The sequence below is a fragment of the Magnolia sinica genome, chromosome 2 (assembly GCF_029962835.1).
Source record: "Magnolia sinica isolate HGM2019 chromosome 2, MsV1, whole genome shotgun sequence".
NCBI classification, from domain to species: Eukaryota; Viridiplantae; Streptophyta; class Magnoliopsida; order Magnoliales; family Magnoliaceae; genus Magnolia; species Magnolia sinica.
In genome coordinates this window covers 4,153,430-4,168,606 of record NC_080574.1, presented here as the reverse complement: position 1 = coordinate 4,168,606, position 15,177 = coordinate 4,153,430, and the positions used below count along the sequence as shown (strand labels likewise).

At 39.7% G+C, this 15,177-nt stretch overlaps 1 protein-coding gene across 1 annotated transcript; it reads left to right on the top strand.

Moving 5' to 3' along the window:
• Positions 1-3,782: 3,782 nt before the first annotated feature.
• On the top strand, positions 3,783-14,552 carry LOC131232321 (CRS2-associated factor 1, mitochondrial). The gene is made up of 5 exons (XM_058228560.1): positions 3,783-4,450; positions 9,747-9,874; positions 11,366-11,591; positions 11,674-11,801; positions 14,302-14,552. The coding sequence occupies exons 1-5, from the start codon at positions 3,889-3,891 to the stop codon at positions 14,527-14,529; spliced, it is 1,272 nt and encodes a 423-aa protein (XP_058084543.1). The 5' UTR covers positions 3,783-3,888; the 3' UTR covers positions 14,530-14,552.
• Positions 14,553-15,177: the final 625 nt, after the last annotated feature.

Genomic DNA, 15,177 nt, shown 5'->3' with positions numbered 1-15,177 from the left:
TACCACTATTTGTTGAAGCTTTGCCTAATGGAATGACATCAGAAGGATTTTATATATAATTAAAGGGAATTTACGAAATTTTAGAACATCATGGGATGGGTACCAATTCACGATACTTGTGTGACACGTGTTGCACCATATGAGGCACTATCTGATGAAGCACAAAAGTGCCCTTCAAAAGTCAGGTAATGACTACTAAAAAAGCATGTTAAATGTAGGTTGAGTATTGCTCTTATATCTATTGACCCCAATGCATATGAGGCACTATCTGATGAAGCACAAAAGTGCCCTTCAATAGTCAGGTAATGACTGTTAAAAAAGCATGTTAAATGTAGGTTGAGTATTGCTCTTATATCTATTCACCCCAATGCATATGCAGTATAAGAAATTTTGATTGGATGGTAAATTGCTGTTAGAGATGAGCTCAGTTTATATAATCTAATAGCTTTCTAACATACCTCATGTTTGGGCATTTTAACAACAGCCTGTTGTCCAATCAAATCTTACCTGATGGTATATGCCAAGCTTGGTACACGCAGTGTCGAATTCCATTATGCTAAATGAGCTTATACTTATAGCGGATTGTTGATTGTCTAAGTAGCAAAATGAGTAAACTCTATGGGGTCCCTACTATGATGTTTGAGTCTTATCCACACATCCATTGTTTTTCCTGCTCATTTTAGGGCATGATCTCAAAGTTGAAGCATATTGAAAGCTCAAGGAGACCACACCATAAGAGACAATAGGGATAATGACGTCCGCCATTGAAATATTCCTAGGGCCAACAGTGATGTTTATTTATCATCTTGCCTATTTATAAAGTCATGCAGAGAGACGTGGGGAAAGCATAAGTGCCTGTTTGGGAGTGTGGATTTGGAATCCCTTGGATTTGAAATCCTCTTGTTGTGTTTGGCACCCTAGATTCAAATCCCCTGTAATTCAAAAGTAGCTATGCATAGTATATTTACAAGGGTTTGAATTTAATTACTAAATCAACTTTAATATCACTAAGTAGTGTGTGTATGTATGTTTGATACAATGGTTGTAATAAGGCCGTTGAAATATATACTTTGCCTGCAAATGCTGAAATTCCAAGTCTCAGATGGGCAACAAGTACAAGATCACATGCAAGTAACTAATCAATGATTTTTAAACATTGATTTACATGGACAATGTTTGGACAACACAAATTACTATATTAAAGTAATTATAGTGATGCAATTGATAATCTAATTGTTTTGGGATATCATCAGTTGACCATGTGCCTAATAGATTAATAGTTTAGTGACATATGTTACACATGCAACTAAAGGTGGGTATATTGGACCCAATCCCACCCCACTCAGTACCGTTTCGAACAGAACCGACGGCCTAGATCGACCTGATCGAGTTTGTCAATCCGGATTCGATAGTTTTTCAGGTCCAGTTCGGATAGAGGTGTATCCGGACAGAACCGATCCGAAAACCCGAATCGAAAGGGTCTGAACCGACCCGACCTGTTCCGAGATGTAAATATCTCTCTAAACAAAAATTTTCCCGTCCAGATTTTTCGTTCGGCGCCGAAAAACCCCGCCCTATCTCTCTCTATCTCTCTATATCTGTCTATCTCTCTCTATCTATCTCTCCATTTCTGTTGAAGAAGAAAGCAAGAAGAAGGCTGTTGGAGATCAAATCCTTCTCTTTCTGCTGTTGGAGATGGTGTATAGTTGTGTACGGAAGAGAGAAAGAGGGAAAGAGAGAGAGTCACAGCAGAAGAATGTTTGGCATACAGCAGTTTACCAGCTGTCGTCTTGACAGTCAAACCCGATGACGGAAGCGGATTGGCTGGTTTAACATTGGCAAGTTTTGTGGGTCTAATCACGAGGTATGTGTTATATCCAAACTGTTCATCCATTTGGCGAGCTCATTTTAAGGCTTGAGACAAAAAATAAGACATATCTAACCATCAACCAGACCACACTGTAAAAGCTAGTTGGAAATTGAACGTCTACCATTGAAACCCTTTTTAGGGTCAAAGAAGTTTTGGATTAATTTGAAATTTGTTTTTCCTCTTCATTCAGGTAGGGACCTTGTGAAATTTGTTTTTCCTTCACTCGTGACCTTATGAACAGATTGGATGTAAAATAATGTTATGGTGGGCCCTATAAATTTTTTAACAGTGAAAATCATTATCTCCACTGCTATTTATAGTGTGGTCCAGATGATCTTTGGATATGATTCATTTTTTGAATAATGCTATAAAATGATCTCTAAAATCTGATTAACGATGTAGATATAATAAATACATCAGTGTGGGCCCAGTAGCTTTAATCTCCTTTGAACCATCCTCACAACGCGAAGCTCGAGGAGCGTCAGTGCTGTCTTCGCCCGACACGTACCTAGAGCAGCTATATATAGCTGGTGCCAGTTACGGATACTTGGGAATTTCAAAGCTTCTCCAGGAAGCTACATGGGTTGGGAAATGGGATTGCGTACTGAGTTACTCAGTAGGCTTTATCGTATTGAGTAAACTCAGTTGGGCCCACCTTGAATGTATGCGGTTTATCCAATCCGTTCATACGTTGTTTCAGCTAATTTTATACGTTGAGCCTAAAATTAAAGCATATACAAAGCTCAAGTGAACCATACCACTGGAAACAGTGGGAATAATGATTTCGACCATTGAAATATTTCTAGTGCCCACAGTGATGTTTATATGTCATCCAACACGTTCATAAGATTAAAAAAAAAGACTTGGACGGAGGTAAAGAAAAAATATTAGCTTGATCCAAAACTTCGGTGGCCCCCTGGAAATTTTCAATGGTAGGCACTCAATTCACACTATTTCCTGTGATGTGGTCTATTTGATCTTTAGATATACTTTATTTTTGGTATATGGAAATGAAATTTAAAATGGATGGACAGTGTGGATCAAACAGATAAATCACGATGGATCCCATAGAGTTTACTCAGTACGCAATCCACTTCCCATGGCTGGTGTAAAGCTTATTCAAGAAGCTTACAGTACGTTTTCATCCTACTAGATAAACTATGTGGAGCCCGTCTTGAAATTTTTTTGTTTATCCACACTGTCCATCAATTTTTTCAGATCATTTTAGGGGTTAATACTAAATTTTAAGTATATTTAATAATCAAGTAGATCGCATCATTGGAAAAACTAAGAATTATAATTTTCACACCGTTGAAAAAAATAAACGATTGGGACGTTTCCCAAACCGATCCGACTCGGTTTTCCTGACCGAGTCGGAATCAGATCGGTTCAGACCAGCACATGTTCGGGTCTGACTGATCAGCTGCCTCAGACTCGGTCCCGGTTCTGTCCGAGCTCGGGTTGAGCCATGGAAAATCTGGAACTTGGGCCAAATCCCAGTCGACTCGGTCGGATGCCCAGCTATACTTGCAACTCTTAAAAAGATTTTATATGTAATTCAAGCTTTTCACCGGAGATTTCAAACTCCTCTCGGGGCTGCTTACTTTATAGCGTCAAACATATCAAATGACCTCTAAATATCAGCTTATCCAAACCTTTTGGGGCCCAGATAAGTTTTCAACGGTAGGCATTCAATTCCCAACGTTTCCTGTGGTCCTACTGAACTTTTGAAAGGCCTTGATTTTCAGCTCATGCCCTAAAATGAGCTGGAAAACGGATGGACGGCATGTACCAGACACATACATCACGGTGGGCCCACGGAGTCTACTTATAGCGTACTGAGTTACTCGGTACGCAATCCGCTCTCCTTCACGGCCCATTTGCACCCCTCCACGATTGGGCCCACCTGATGAACGGTCGGAATCTCCAAAACGCGCTGGGGGCACGTCCATTGCTGCAAAAGACCATTCCTTCTCCGGACAACAGTCATTTCCGGAGCTCTCTCTCTCTCTCTCTCCATGTTTTTCAAAGCCATTTCCCGCCAAAACCAAACTATCTTCTCCTCCTTCTCATCTCGTCTCCTCTCATCTTCATCTCTCCCTAATTCTGCCTCTAAACTCAAAGAATACAATTTCAAACCCCCTCTCTCCTTCACCAAAGACGACCCTAACCCTAACCCTAATTCCGCTTCTCAATCCATCAAGAAACACCAGAAAACCCCGTACAGACCACCGTCATCCCTTGATCGGACGGGCCTAAAGCCTCTTCACTCGGACCTCCCTTTTGACTTCCGGTACAGCTACACTGAGAGCAACTCGTCGGTGAGACCGATCGGACTGCGCGAGCCCAAGTACTCACCTTTCGGGCCTGGGCGGGTCAACCGTCCGTGGACCGGGGTGTGCGCCCCTGCAACTGACCCGACTGTGAGATCCGTGGATGGGGACAGGGGATTGGACGAAGCCGCAGAGAGGGCTCAGAGGTTGAGGGAGCAGATTCTTGGGGAGCCACTCACCGATGCAGAGAGGAAGATCATCGTGGAGAGGAATCAGAAGAATAAAAGCAAGCGGCAAGTGAATTTGGGTAATTGCATTCTTGTTCTTCGTTTATCATTTGCCAGTTTTGTCTTTGAAGCAGAAACATAAGATTTGTGCCAGAATTAACAGTGGATGAAATCTGAATCACTGCAAGCAGGATTAATCTTTTCCAGAATAAAAGGAATCACACCATACAGGTGGACCATCAAGGGTGATCTAGACCATTGCCTGTTTGGCCACCACATGACATGGATGGTCCATAGCCCATAAATCACCATAATTGGACTTACAAGGGAAGCACTAGAAATTGTCGCCACCTTAGGGTGCGTTTGGATGCCTGTAAGTTCTTTAAGTTGTAAGTAACTTACAGGTTATCTTGGTAGATGTAAGTTGTAAGTTACATGTAATTTAGTTTTTGTATTTGGGTAACCCATAAATTAGTTATTGTATATTCGCACCAAGCAAAGCTTGGAGTAGAGAACCATTCCAAAATCTAATTGATACATAAGAAAGCTTGGCACAAAGTATGCCATTTTGTTTAGCCCATCTAGATGAATAGTTGAGCCGATTCTTAGGCTAAACTAATCATTAGGTGGGCTATAAAAGTGGGCTTACGTATTCAAAATACTTATAATGTGGAACAATAACTTAAGGTAAGCAATAAGGAAACTAAAAATTCTTATTTTCAATCTAAAATATGTTTACCATATTACAAGGGAGAGAAACATACAAACAAACTACATCAACAAAAAGCCATCTATTTATGAATAAGCATTCGAATTAAAAATTCGACAACTATTCAGTAAGTGGGGATCAAATAGCTGGGCAGTTAGAATTTGATTTCCAACAAATAGCTGGAATTTTCCAACAAGTTGGAAATAATCTCAACACTTGAGAAATAAAGAGAAGATGCAGCTGGACAGTTAGAAATTAATTTCCAGCAAATAGTTGAAAATGATCTCAGCACTTAAGAAATAAAGAGAAGATCCACTTCTATGAACAAGAGAACATGAGCATTCTTGTAAAATAAAAGTCTCATATGCACACAAAAGTTAGAATCTTGATTGCTTATGGCCTACAACTCATCCACAATGGGGCCCATATTTTTAACAGTTTGATGGATGGAAAGAAAATAAAAATTATAAAAAAGAAAGAGCAATGGCCGTGATTGCGGAGCCCACCTTGACGTGTGTTTTATATATCCACATCGTTCATCAATTTTGCCAACTCATTTTAGGGCATGTGCCAAAAAACAAAGAAGATCCAAATCTCAGGTGGGCCACACCACAAGAAACAGTGGTGATTGAACGCCCACCAATAAAAACTTCTTATGGGCCACAATTTTTGGATCAAGCTGACATTTGTGTTTTCCCATTATGTAGGTCTATGTGAGATTATCAACAGGTTGGATGGAAAATAAACATAATGGTGGGCCCTAGGAAGTTTTAATGGTGAGCATTCAGTTAACACTATTTCCTATGTGTGGCCCACCTGAAATTTGAATTTGCTTCATTTTTTGGGCCCATGAACTAAATGACCTGGAAAATCTGATGGATGGCATATATACATGCTATGTGGGCCACATTGTCACGGGGCCTCACTGAATCAGGGCTGATTCAAATGCAAGAACAGACATTGAATTAGACGATAAAGAAAAAAAAAAAACTACTAGGACAGGCCGAGAGAGAGAGAGAGAGAGAGAGAGAGAGAGAGAGAGAGACCATTGATCTGGTGGCCTCTACATGATGGACCATGGCCTACAAATCACTGTGATTTAAAAATCCTGACCGAAGCAAACAAATCGAAAAGGGAGAATCTCAATTCGGATATGTACCTTTTTTCTTGAAGATGTAGCCGCAATGTTTCTTTGTATGTGCAACATAAAATAAAGATAACGTATGAGGATTGATATCTAAACAACCTATTGGCTGCTATGCTAGTAATCATAATATTCCCTGCTCTTCCTCTACCATGGGTAAACACATGCCAAACGGAAAGCATTCCATCATAACTATGGCATTCAATTCTATAGTGTTGACACTACTATAAGTTTAAAAAAGTGTTGAGCAAAATGGGCCCCACTGTGATGTATGCATGCCATCCACTCCAACCATCAATTGCACCTCTACTCTTTTGCCCAGAGCCCAAAAATGAGGTAAATGTAAAACTTAGGCGGATCACACAACAAGAACAATTGGGAGGGGATGCCCATCCATCGAAAACCTTCCAACTTGTTTGTGGAGTCCAAGATGGTGTGGAGATGGCTATATGCCATCCAATCCATGCATCAGACGTGCCCCACCAGGATGCAGGGAGATATTAAAAAACAGGCCATTTCGAAACTGAGGTGGGCTACACCCACACCTTATGAATTTATCGGTTTCTAGCTTGATATTACATTGTTCCTGATGGTGTGGCTCATCTACATCATACATGTTAGCTCACTGGGTTAATGTTAGCTCACTAGGGTAATTATTCATATCCCCTTGGACACGTGTTGCTTGTATAATAGGGATGAAAGGAATGCGGACAACTCAAGGGGAGAGTAACCTCTCTGTTTTTTCTTGAAATTAAGCTAAATCATAGGGAGAGTTTGATGGCATGCCGATGTCTGGAATTGAAAAGCTCTGGTTAGAATGGTGTTTGAGAAACTGACTTGGTTTCATTTTGATTGTATCAGTGTTGGGGCCTTAGAATAACTAGGAGGGAGATTGTGAAATAGTGGAAAATTCCTAATTGTTTTGTTTGAAGACAGTTTTGTGTTGCTACAAATTTTAGTTTTTATCAATGTGCCTGCCAATTTTTTGTTTTATTTATCTTGTGATGAATAAAGAGTTTGTCTTCGAGTGCTAGTCAAAATATTCTATCATTGAGCAAATCTGGGATGCCCAAGTCCATTTAGAAGCATCACATATTGTACAAAAATCTCCTTGACTAATGGTGTTTTCATAGTTTCAAAACTGCCAGATTATTTGTTGTCGGGTCCCATCAAATAGTTTATGGACCAAAAATCTTATCTTTTGAACAATCCCAACTATCCGAAATGGACTTTTTTGCGTTGCACATGGACCCACTGGCTATGTTATCTTTAACCATCCATTTTCAGGCCAGTAATCAGATCAATACGGGCTAGGATTCTCCGCTTTTGCCCTCTAGATCGACAGTCACTATCACTAAACATATGGGACCCTTATGTACAGAGTGCTGGAACAAACTTTAGGTTCTCAATTGGTACCTGTATCTGCAGGTACCCACTAGACCTGACCCTATTTAAATGGGCATGTATCCAGTTTTTGGACCGTTTACAAACAGACCAGTTTTTGGTCCACCATCTTAGATCCTGTGAAAAATCAGATCAGTTTGGGTACCTGTCAAGTACCTGACTACCTGGCTAATAGTAATATTAAGATTAATTTTATTTAATCTTAAAATAATATCTAGTATACCATACCTGTGTATGCCCTACAACAAAAGAAAAGCGAATAAAAAGAAAAGTCAAGAATATTGATTGTCTCAAACTTCAAGGGATTTCAAGATTTACCTGGTCAAGAAGCTCTAAAATGCAATCACCATCAATTTCAAAAACCAGATCCCACAGGAGAGAAAAATGCTTCTTGATGAAATTGAAGAGAAGATAAAAGTATGAACACTCATTTTCCAGGTGGCACTACATCCCCACTTGCAATTTAATGACAGAAACCATGTATGATAGGAGAGCGATACAGTAGAGCTGGTATAGCAAGAATGGATTAGAACCATCTCTCCATAGCACAAATGGCGATCCGGACCATTTTTCTAGTTTTCCTGACTATGATGGTAATCAATTCAAAACATAGATCCATCTGTCTGATCAGTTGCTTTCTAGGGTAGTAGTAGTAGTAGTAGATAAAAACAGATAAAAGTTCAATATTCAACGTGGAAGTGAAGAGAAGTACCTTTCAAAAGAAAAAAGAAAAGGTGAAGAGATGCATATGATTGCCCAATGTGTTGATTTTTTTAATACACATCCATGTTAGGTACCACTAGATGGACAGCACTGCTTGATGCATCATCTTGTCACATGTGCTGTGGCCAGATGTTTTTTTTTTTTTTGAAAGGTTGTGGCGAGATGGTTGTGCTATAGGTTATTTTGATTGTACCATATCATCTCCCCTTATGAGAGAGTGAGATAAGAATAAAGAATGGTAAGATTACCAGAGAAGAGTGCAACAAAGGTTTGTAATAATGACACTCCAATGCCCATACCCTTTTTACTTGGGAGTCATTTGATACTCTGTTCAAGTGTGGTTGATACAAAGGCACTAAGAAATTGTTCACTTGGCATGCATTAACTCGAAGTAAACCGTTGAAATGTTTGGACCCACCATATACAGGTTGTTATCTCAATGTGAGATTGATTGAATGATACCAACGTCTGATTAACCCACATATGTTTGTTGAATGGACCATTGCCTATTTATTCATTTCAGCCGTCCATTAAATGTCCAACAACGAGGAAACCAAATCAATGTAATTTTTGGTTTATGAGTCATCAATAATAGGGCTCATAATTTGGACGGTTTAATTCAAGTTGCATGCCGCGTTTGCAATTTCTTACTTGCCCGCATATCAACAACCATTACATTTTGTGATTATTGTTTCTCATTTTTAATTTCTTCATCACATCCATCTGTCATATATGGTGCACATGCGTGCATCTAGGAAGACACCATGCATGCAATGTATGGACGGATGCTTTTCCAGGTCTGTTTTTAGAGTTTGTTTCTATTATGTTGTGAATTAGTATGACTAGCATGTCTCACCCCATTGGAGCCCACATGCTCTGATGATAGGAAACTCTCCATGTTCTAGACACTGCTATCTGGGCCACCATTATAAAAGGTTCCAATCATCAGAACGTATTTGCATCGCTGTTCAAAAATCAGAGCATATTTGCATGCAGGCATCATGGGGTGAGACATGCTAACGATCTTGAGCCATGAAATGGAATGAAACAAAACAAGCTAATGGTTTTACTTTTAGAAGAAAGCACACATCTCCAGTATGAATAAACCCCACAAGTACCTGAAACTGATTGTATTCAGATCAGGGACCTCAAATATGGTGCATGGACTCAAACCCAAAGAGGACCCAAAATTGATCCCCTTGGGCTTAGGCTGGTCTGGGTATGGGTACAACAGGACCTCACCTGAAGCAAACCTGTTGCCAGTCCTAACAAAACTAAATGCCACTAGTTCAGGCTGAGTACCATATGTTTTCTCTAAAGATAATGAAAAACTTCCCACAACTTTAATTTTGTGTTTATGTTTTTATTTGTATGATTGGTGATTATTTCTCTATAGGTAGAGATGGCCTGACTCACAACATGCTGAATGATATTCACAATCACTGGAAGCATGCAGAAGCTGTTAGGATAAAATGTCTTGGTGTGCCCACTGTTGATATGAAGAATGTGTGCACCCAGCTTGAGGTATGATATCCCAAATCTAGATATGCTTTCTTTTTTCTCATTGTCACTCTCATTTCCTTGTGAAGATAGTAAAGTGGATCTTGATGCTGCTATGAAACTCTAATTTTCATGTTGTGATGGTTATCTTCAGTTAGAGTTTTTGAAAACTATGTATTGGTAATGATTGAAACAGTTGATGATCCTTTGGAGTTTAGCTTGACTTTTGGAAATCGCTTCTCATTCCACCCTACCCTTGTCTAGTAGTTTTTGCGGTTGGGAATTCTGTTGCTAGCACTACAATTTCTATAATAAAAATAAAATAAAAATCAGTTACCAGGACTATCATGAGCTCTGCGATACAACCCATTGTTTTTCTACCCTCTGCCACCATCTATCCCACTCCTAAGTTTGCCTGATCATCTACCTTGGAAGAATTTTGTCTGACCTTGATTTACCATTAAAAGTCGGAGCTTTTGGCAAGACGGAGGAGTGAACTCAAAACTTTCCCTGTCTTAATTTTACCTACCCAGTCTCCCCCTCCTTTCCTGGAATGAAAATTTTTCCTTGTGTCAGAGCAAGTTGGAAACTCTGCCTGGAAGTCAGCCTGGGTAGCCAACCGTACAACTTTTGTGCGCAATCATGAGAATACCTGTTTATAATGTGATTGGCGGAACATGATTTATTAAAAGCACATGGAATTCAGCCTCATAAGTCATGGCTATTGCATTCTGGAGAGATACTGAAGCCTGCTATGAAGTTTTCCATTTTCCAACTTAACACACCTCCAGCTCCACTATTTTCTTAACACTTTAGCTTCCATACGGAAGTCTGCAATGAAGATTATGGCTTTTTAACGCCACGCACTATTTATTATTAGGGGCTCTTTTATCATCCTTTGTTTTTGTGTCATGAAAACTTCAATGTTGTTGGGACTCCAATAATTTCTTTCTTCTTTCTACTTTGGAAGAGATATGCCCATTGTTATCTTGTGCGATCGCATAGCGATTGCATATTGTTTTGTTAATTTTATGTAAATATAATATAAATAATTAAATATATAGATGGTCTAATAGTCTCAAACTACAATGAAATAGGTAAAAGAACCCAATCCAATCACTTATAGTAATTAGGCTTAGTTTGTCCAAATTTTTTACATATATATATATATATATATATATATATATATATATATATATAAAGCTAGAGCAATATGTGAACGGCATATGCTGGTCACATACAATGGCATATGCAATTTGACAACATTGGATATGCCTGAATTCTTTTCAACTGTGTTATTGTCCTCATATGACATGCTAGCCACAATTTCCATGACATGTTAGTCGGATTCAACTTTCGAGTGCCAAAGGAAAGGAGTTTCTCTTGATTTTTTTGGTAGTGTTTATTGTAGAAACTTTGAACTAACAATCACGGCCATTGCTCCCGTTCTAGTGTTTTCATTTTAGGACTGTTACAGAACCGTTTGACAGAAACTATAGGTATGAATGTTTTCAGGATAAGACTGGTGGAGCGATTATCCATAGGAAGGGTGGTACTATTGTGCTTTATAGAGGCAGATATTATAATCCCAAGAAGAGGCCTGTGGTTCCGTTAATGCTGTGGAAACCCCATGAACCTATTTATCCAAGATTGATCAAAACGGTGATTGATGGCCTAAGCATTGAAGAAACGAAGGAAATGAGAAAGAGAGGCCTTGCAGTTCCTGCCTTGACAACACTGGGTACGTTCTTTTCGAGAACCCAATAGTTTCTGTCACTTCCATTTGTTTGTATGGGTTCTGATTTGATAAGCCACAATTGCAGCAAAGAATGGTTATTACGGGAATCTTGTTCCAATGGTCCGAGATGCTTTTCTCACTGATGAGCTGGTTTGTATTGATTGCAAGGGCCTTGAAAAGAGTGACTACAGGAAAATAGGCATGAAGCTCAGGGTAAGATTTTAGTTGCATCTGCCCTTGCTTGATGTTCCATTGGATTTTGCCAACGTGACTTCTTCTTTTTTTCATTTAATAATTTATGAAGTAGCTGTTATATCTGTGTTGTGCTCTAGCAGTTACATCTTTGATTTTATGATTTTTGCTAGCAGCAGACATGAAGCTTTTTTTAGTGATCTAGTACTTGTCAAAATTCTATCATTTACGGTTGCTGTATATAGTAAAACTAGTGAGTATTGACAGTTGTGCATCATTTGTTTCAAACATCATTTGTTACAAAAGTGAGAGAAGCTTTTGTAGAATCTTCTTAATCTTACATGATGGATCTAACTTTTTTTTTTGTTAGCTTGTTAGTACAACCCATTGTCAGTTGACACTTCACTGTTAGCCACCCCTGCTAGGGATCGATACCAAGACCTCAAGTGTTGAAACGAGGTATCTTTCACTCAGTCTACCACTTGAGCTATGGATCGAACTGATTATAGGGGACCAAAAACATAATTCATCAAGAAGAGATTGGATCAATTAAGGGAGTTTGTGAATATTGCAGTGTGTTTGCATCACGCTTTTAAATAGCATTTCTGAGCATTACTCGCCTGGAGACCTGTACCGGTACAACCCGATCCAATTTGTTCCAACTGTGTTGGAATTTTTCTGAGTTGGTCTGGTTTTGGACCATGATTTGCCCGGTGAGTCTCTTCATTGCTCACTGAAACTGACTCAACTCAGTTTAGGATTAGAACTATAGTTTGCATCATTGTTCTAGGGCACAATTTTTGTCCTGAAAAATGATGTGGATGAGTCTGGCCAGATGACTCGGATGGTTATGTTTTTGTATGAGTCAAATTATTATTGATCACAGACTCCTCATCACTCCATGAGTAGGAGCAATTAGGAGTCCACAAATCATCTATTCCTTACACTGCAATGCTGTGCATGATATTGGGGATCACTTCCTTCAATTGTTTACAATTAGCTGGGCTGCAAGTTCCTTGGTTCTTGAGGTTAACCCTCGGTGGGTGGCTGGTCCTTTCTCAGAATGCAGAAGACTATCTGGCAGATGCTCCCTTGTGCTATTCTATGGGGAGCGGAGAGAATAATGCCAGAATATTTGATGTGAAAGCCTCTCCTCACTTCTGCCGAGTATCGCTTCTAAGGTGCTTGAATGGATTTTGGTGCTGCTGGAATTTATGGGATTGTCAATTGAGTCTATAAGAATGAATTGAGACTTGTTGTATTCGGTTAGTAGGTTTTGGATGTTTGCCTGAACTGTCTTTTTGGATTGCTTTGTTGGTTTTTTTTTTTGCTCTTTAGCAGGGCAGGGTGATGAGAGGGTCACCTCTGCTGCTGGTCTTGCTTTTTTTCCCTTTGTCTTTTTGAAGGGCTTAATTATTTGATAGTCTTCTTTAAAAGAATTATATTACGAATTAGAAAGTGTATGTCAGTTGGTGTCTGGTTAGAAGTGGTGGGTTATGAGACATTGGATCAGTTTTCTTCATCATCACCATCCTAGCCTCACCCAGCAATTTGGGGTTGAAATGGTAGATTGACTTACAGTTTTCTGCCCAATGAACATCAACCTTCTTTTACACGGGCTCTTGTTACCAGTCAGGGCAGATGTTCACATTGACACCACTCACATGCCAGCAAGTTCCTAATATTATTGACCCATCAGCCCAACCATTACATGCCCGCACCAAAGGGGTGGACCAGCAAAGTAGGGTCATGGAGGGGCAGTTGCTAGGCAAACCATAAGCACGAAAGGACGAAAATAGAACATAAATGTACCACCATCAGAACAAAAGTGGAAGCAGGAATAGCAGGGAACACACTTTATACGTTTACCAAACACCACTTACATGCCATCACTATCATGACTTGAGCCTAACCATTTCACATTGTTCAGGAAAGGAAATTTGCAAACGCTTGAGATCTCTAACCTAAAATGCCCGACAAGCTTGTTAGGCGCAATAACATGGCTAGGAATGGTTTTATCAGGGAAACACAAAACAGAGATAAGTTCCTTTCCAAGTCTTTCTTTCATGTCCTAATGTAGGGATGTGCCTCTGAATCATGCCAAAGTGTGAGGAGGTCCAGATTCTTGTAGAGGCTGTTAGTTGGAAGGCTTAAGTGGATAATATCCCTCGAGCCCACCACTTCAAAAACTTAAGCCCAGAATATGCATATGATTGGTGGATGAGACACATTCACAGACACAACACTCATTCACGCAGACCAAATATGTGGTATGTTTCATCCCGCATGGTGTAGCATATTATATCTGCTCATGTGTTTGTTCTCTTCATTGTAATTTTTTATTTTGTCTCCAGCTCGTTAGTTGAGCTGGCAGAGACAGTGTAGTCTGCGCGCGTTATCCAGGGTTCGATCTTGTTTGTCTTACTTTGTAAACCCTGCTAGTAGCCAAAAAAATAAAAACTTTATTTGTCTTCTGGGATTAGATCTGACTATAGAATTCAAACTGTCTTGCTTGATGCAGGATTTAGTTCCCTGTGTCCTCGTGACATTTGACAAGGAGCAGATTGTGGTGTGGAGGGGAAAGAACGACGGGGATACAGATTTACCAAAACTCGGCGACAAATCATTCTCTCCCGTTGAAGGATTGGACTGTGGCACAGAGAGGAAGAGCTGTAGTAGCAGCTCCCAACAAAGCTCCAATGATGAATTGCTTTCTTTAGATACTGGAATGCCAACTCCAGTCGGATAAATGCCCACTAACAATACTCGATTTCCCATTGGGGGGGGGGGGGGGCGGCGGGGTGGGGTGGGCGGGGTGGTGGGAATTGCAGGGTCCCCTTAGAGATCATGTCCCCAAAATTTTTTTTTTTCTTACGCGTCATGTCATCTGCCTATAATTGTACCGGCAAGCATGCAAGAAACAAACAACTGTAGTTGTCAGATTTTATAGTGTCGTCCAATATATTAGTGTATTCTAGGACTGATGCACAAGAGACTATATTGACATTGTGTGGGATATAGGTATTGCTGTAGTTACTAGTGAATTGTTAATACTACGGATGGATAGTTATGGACGTGCTCTGTTTTTTATTATTATTATTAGCACATCCTTGTATCCTCCAGTTTTTAATTTGTACAACCTTTTTTATAGGTTAGTCATGACCTTCAATTGAGGGCCTGCAGATAGATGGTCAAGAGGAGAAATGAATCGATAGCCTGCAATTGACTAAAAGGAGGCCAAGAATTGATGATCTATTGCCTTTGAATCAGGTGCTAATTCTGTGGCATGGTCCATCTGTCATGGTCCCTCTTGTACAAACTGAAAACTTCGAAGAGGTTGAGGATAACATAATTCATCTTAACCAGAAGCTCCTCCTGGGCCTTTCTCTTCTTTTAA